This window comes from Neocloeon triangulifer, unplaced genomic scaffold (genome assembly GCF_031216515.1).
Source record: "Neocloeon triangulifer isolate White Clay Creek 2 clone unplaced genomic scaffold, ASM3121651v1 ptg000012l, whole genome shotgun sequence".
In the NCBI taxonomy this organism is placed as follows: Eukaryota; Metazoa; Arthropoda; class Insecta; order Ephemeroptera; family Baetidae; genus Neocloeon; species Neocloeon triangulifer.
The window spans coordinates 4,466,424-4,471,738 of NW_026775554.1; the positions used below are offsets into that span (position 1 = coordinate 4,466,424).

Consider the following 5,315-nt stretch of genomic DNA (forward strand, 5'->3'; position numbering starts at 1 on the left):
TAAATGAATCGAGTGCAAGAGATGCAGGCCAAACATTTTTCACCTATTCCTAGTCAGGAATTTTTTCACAAACAAAAAACCACTAAAAAAGATTGAGAAAAGTTGAAAAATTCTTATATATATTTAGGAAAAAAGTTTTAATATTGAGATTTTTCTGTACCCGCACTTACTTTTTGTTCTTTAATTTCTTTATAGGCTCGCACGATGGTTATCTACACAGCATGCGGGAGAGAAAGAAGCATCCCTTATTATTAAACTAATTAAATTAGACACATGCGGATGGGAAAGCTGCATGTATAATTATGAAGTCGTGGGTGAAGCGATTTCTATCGCTGCAGTCGAGTGGTTTAGCCACCCAGAAGTGGATTCTTATTAAAATATCCTCATAATCAATTCTGAAGAGGGGTTCAGTTATATTTTTGTATAAACAGTCGTTGTCTTCATCAACCATCAACATCAAATAACTCTTTATGCTTGGCCTAAAAAATATTCAAAATATTATGCCTTCCAATAAATAAAAATCATTCATACTTTATAATACAAAAGACGGTTGTCATGGCTCCGTTTATGTTTTTCTGAGACTGGTACAAATATAAATGAATGCGGCTTTTTGTTGTCGGCGACACCGGCTCAAATTAGATGCGCGCCTGCTCTAATACGCACGCCAGCTTATGAATTTTGAGTTTGTTTAATTTTGGAATGATGTCCAAAATTCTACTCTGCTTGACTTCTCTTTTGCTCTTTGATGATGCCGTGGCGGACATGGTTTTTGCACGAAGGGTGACCCTGAGTCCTGGTCTCCTGCACCTGTTGTGGACGCCAGGGCAAGAGTACCTGATGCTCAGGGTCGAGGTAAAAACTCAGGGTTATTTCGCCATCTCATTCGGCAGTGTCCACGGTGACGCTAAAGACACGCAGGACGCCTTGCTAGGATGGACCGACGACGCTGAGGTTCTTCTTCAGGTATTTAGAAAAATTAATTTTCTTAAAAAAGAAACTCGGCCTTTTTTACTAGAAAACTTATTTTTAATTTAAAGTTTGAATGCAAATTTGCTCTTTTTCAGAGTGCCATTTAAATTTTGGTACAGTTGTATTATTATTATTATTTTTCTTTTAATAATATATAAAAAGGAAAAGAAAAATTTTTGCTTATAGAGTTGCAGATTGCAACCAAAATATCGAGCTTTTTTACATGCAACATCTGTTGTGACGGCTTTCGCGTAATAACATTTATTATTAATCCTCGGTGGAGGCGTATTTTTAGCGTGAGAGCTTTTTTGACCCCTTTCGCTGGCCCGCCGCATAACCCATATGGCTCCTTTACAGTCAGACAAGCGTGTAATTATCAGATCATTAAATTTGTATAATCAAACTGAAGGAAAACTATTATTTTAAGCAATCATGATAAGAATCCTGTATTTTTTTTTTGTGTTAGAATAAATTTGAAAAAATGTTTAAGATCAATTAATTTTATAAGCACCTTCAAAATTAGGAGGATTCAAAATTTTGAAGTTTTAAAATAAACTTGCTTGTGTATACTGCTGAAGTTTTTATTATGTTTTTTTTTCTATATAGCAATGATTTAAAAATGCAAATTTTGCACGTATAACCTACTTTGATATTATGACGAATCAAATTATTGTGCAACCGAAGGATGCTGTGGTGCGGCGAGACGGCATTGTCATCTCGGACAAAACCAATGACTATGAATTACTTGAAGGCGCGAGAAATGAGAGTGACTTTTTGAGCGTGACAGTCCAGCGAAAATGGAGTACCTGCGACCAACTTGAAGACATGCCACTGGGGGTTGGTAAATTTTTTGTAAAACATATTTTTTTTAACAATATTTAATTTTTTTAAGAAATTGATACAAATTCTGTTAGCGTCTATATCATGACAAACTTTGATTTTTATATTGAATTAGCGCATCATTAATGATTTTGTTGTATTATTGTCGGCGTGTAAACTTTATTGGCCTAATTTGAGGATCACAAAAGCTGCGCAAAACACGCCAACTTTTGTGTGTAATTTTCGCATTCAGGGCGCGCTTTGTTAAAGCGAATTCCTACAAAAGCAATCAGTTAGAGTGCTATATTGCAACAATTCTTTTTAAACAACTCATTTGTCAGGGATTCAACCAGATTCCATGAATCAAAGTCGCGCCTGTTAACTAATAAAATTAGCAGAATTTCCTGTACACAACTTTTTTTAGCTTATTCCGTTTATAACAAAACGTAAAAAGACGCACGCATTAAAATAAAGATATTTGCATGAAACCCTGAAATAAAATCGGTACCGTGCATGGTACGCATTATCTGTCTTTTTGATGCCCACAAAACACGCAAAGCTACATCATTTAATAAAAGAGCAATAGGTCTTTATATTAAATTCTCATCCCTTTAAATTGTATCTTTCTTATAAAATACTCCCATCCTATATTTGATCATAATCCATTTTGTCTCCTATATTATTTAAAAATTGAATTATTGTAAATATCAATAAACGATGGATCTATGTTGTTTGTATTTATGCTGTGCGAAAAACAATTATACAAAAATAAAATTATTCTCCTTATAAAATTTGCAACCCATTGTATTTTATATTGTTTGCAAATACCAAATCTTCTCCCAGTCAGAAGTGACAATTGAAAAATTATTTGAATTCATCTCTCAAGCGAAGCTTATGACTTTGAGCGATTAGTCACACGTACACCTTTGCAACCTTTGCAATTAATTCTGGCCATGATGGCATTAAAATATTCGCTCGGGAAATTTCGCACGCGACCTGCACCTACCGAGCGAATGGAATTTGCACTTTAGATTGATTGCAATTTTTGTGCTCGCAGGCAGGTAGCGTTCTGGTGAGCTGGGCCGTCTACTCGAGCACGCCAGACAATTTGGAGGAATTCGCGAGATTGGAAGAAGGCGAACGACACGGCTCGCAGGTTGTGATTTTCAACGCGCCGCCTCCGCCTCTGCCTCCCACTTCGGGACTCAGGGTTTGGCCCGTTATGCTGCCAAAGGTGGACCATTTGCATAAAAACTCTTATATATAAATTGGCGGAATTGACAAATTTTTTCTAGATTCGCGTGTCAAGCAACTCGAGCTTTTTGCGTTGGTGCACAATGTTCCAGGCGCCGGAAACGAAAAATAAGCACTGGATTGTTGGAGTAAATTAATTTTTTCCTTTTTAAATATCAAATAAATAAATCTTTTTAAATGAATAAATTTTAGGCTAAACCAGAGATAAATCACCCCGGAAAAGTAAAGAAGATCATTATTTATGAATGCAGAACGGAAACCGTTGAGTCTGGACCTTTGGCTCCAGGACAAGCTGGGCGCGCATGTAACACTCCGGACAGTGTGCCCAATGTCTGCAACACGATCGCATTAGTTTGGACACCTGGAAATATTGGTATATTAACAATGTAACAATAATTTGAAAATTAAAAATGAAAACAGTGAAAGTAAAAATATGAAGAAATTAGTTAGGGAAAATTTAATTTTGAACTATTTTTTACAAATTTCTAATTTTTTTTTTAACTTACCGGTTACATATTTTATCTTTTGATATTGATAATGAAAAATTGGCTGAAAATCATTCTCAAACTTTTACTTTGAGAAGTGAAGGCTTTGTGATAAATTTTGAATGTGAAGTTAATATTAAATGACAAACAGGTTCAATTTTTTTACGATTATTTAAAATTTTGTTCGTCAATTCTTAAATGGTTCAAATATAAGCTATATTATTTATGTATTTGAGGAAATAATTATGTAAAATTTGTATTTACAGTGATTATGTTCCCCAAAGACGTTGGCATTCCAGTCAGTCTGAATTCAGGAGGAACAGACTATTACCTCCTGCGAGTTTTTTATTCACTAAGCGACTCCTCAGGTTGATTCTTTACATTTTTAATTCTTTTTTGTATAAAATTTTTCTTTAGAAGTAGTAATTGACAGCTCCGGTCTCAATGTACTTCTGACGAGTAAAAAGCCAAAACATCAGGCGTCGTTTCTGCAAATAGGGCTTGACCCTGACGCACTTCTCGTCCTGCCGCCCAGACAACCGGCAGTTATCGTCCGCGGCTGGTGTTTCCAGCAATGCCTGAGCAATGTGAGGACAATAAAATGATCTAATTTATAATATTAAAAAATTCGAAACAGTTTTTGCAGGCTGTTCAAAACCAAGAAATAAACTTGGTGTCCGTTTTGTTGATGGGGCAATCTGCTTTAAGGAAAGTTGTGCTCCGGCATTTGCACGAGTCTGAGGAACTAGCTCCTATTGTCATAGTATTTTATTTTTAACTGATTTAATAATTATTAAATTAATTTTAAATTATTTTTTAAAGGAGTTTGGATTTCAAAGTGAAAGCCAAGAGGTGCGATTTTTAGACCCAAAAAGAAGAATCAACGCTGCTTTTGATAATTTGATATTGGAGTGTGAATTTAATACACAGGACAGAGACAGAACAACTTTGGTGGGCACAAAATGTGATAAATTTTAATTTTTAAATAATTTTTATTTTTAAGGGCGGTGAAAATTCTGACGATGAGACTTGCATGGGTTATGTGCTTTACTATCCTCGGACGGCTCTTTCGTCGTGTTTTTCACAGACGGTTTCGACGAGGATTCTGGATTTGTTGGAGCTGAAAAACAAAACTAATGACATCAGCCAAGACTTTCAAATATTGTAATGAAAAATCTGATTCAAGAATTAGAATAAAATATTATGAATTAGGTCCGAACCGAAAATTTTGGATGCGATCTTAAACTTTGACTGGGGTGCAAAGAACATTTCGAGCAAAATCGAAGCCCTCCAAAGAGAACTTATGGTTCGATCGACCAAAGGAAAGTGCGTCAACACATTTGGAGACCAGGTGAAAATTTTATAAATTAAAAATAACATTGATTTAATCGAGAAATTTCAGATCGGATCACCTTCAAGATCTCTGTCATTTTACCAAGAACAACTAGTGGCTTTGAGCAAAATCACCAGATGCGGGATTTGGACGAATAAGGCGCAGGGACACGAGAGACAGAGGAGCGGAACTGTGAAGAAATTCTTGCCTATATTTGCAATTTTCGTCTTCACAGTAATTTTAGTTAGCATTTCATAAATAAAATTAGAAATAAATATGAAAAATATATAATACCATGAGCTTTTGGCGCCAATTTTGAATTTCAAGAAGTGACACCAAATCGCCGGATCGGTTCGCCAGCGGCGCCACCGTGCAGGAATGCGCCCCTCTTCGCGAGTCACGTGACACGCGGGTCACGTGACCGTGAGCGGTGCCAGTGACTGAATCGGAAGAGT

General features: G+C 35.9%; 1 protein-coding gene across 1 annotated transcript; it reads left to right on the forward strand.

Moving 5' to 3' along the window:
- The first annotated feature begins 702 nt into the window (after positions 1-702).
- Positions 703-5,118, forward strand: LOC132198376 (DBH-like monooxygenase protein 1). The gene is made up of 12 exons (XM_059622381.1): positions 703-963; positions 1,654-1,806; positions 2,846-3,022; positions 3,084-3,170; positions 3,235-3,415; positions 3,794-3,895; positions 3,945-4,114; positions 4,165-4,290; positions 4,350-4,478; positions 4,531-4,691; positions 4,740-4,878; positions 4,930-5,118. Exons 1-12 carry the CDS (start codon positions 703-705, stop codon positions 5,116-5,118), a joined length of 1,875 nt encoding a protein of 624 aa, XP_059478364.1.
- Positions 5,119-5,315: the final 197 nt, after the last annotated feature.

Bases quoted from the DNA above. Each gene is read 5' to 3' on its own strand.
- LOC132198376 (XM_059622381.1), top strand. From the start codon at position 703: ATGTCCAAAATTCTACTCTGCTTGACTTCTCTTTTGCTCTTTGATGAT. The intron at 4,479-4,530 runs GTGGGCACAAAA...TTTATTTTTAAG, and splicing joins ACAGAGACAGAACAACTTTG to GGCGGTGAAAATTCTGACGA. The intron at 4,879-4,929 runs GTGAAAATTTTA...GAGAAATTTCAG, and splicing joins TCAACACATTTGGAGACCAG to ATCGGATCACCTTCAAGATC.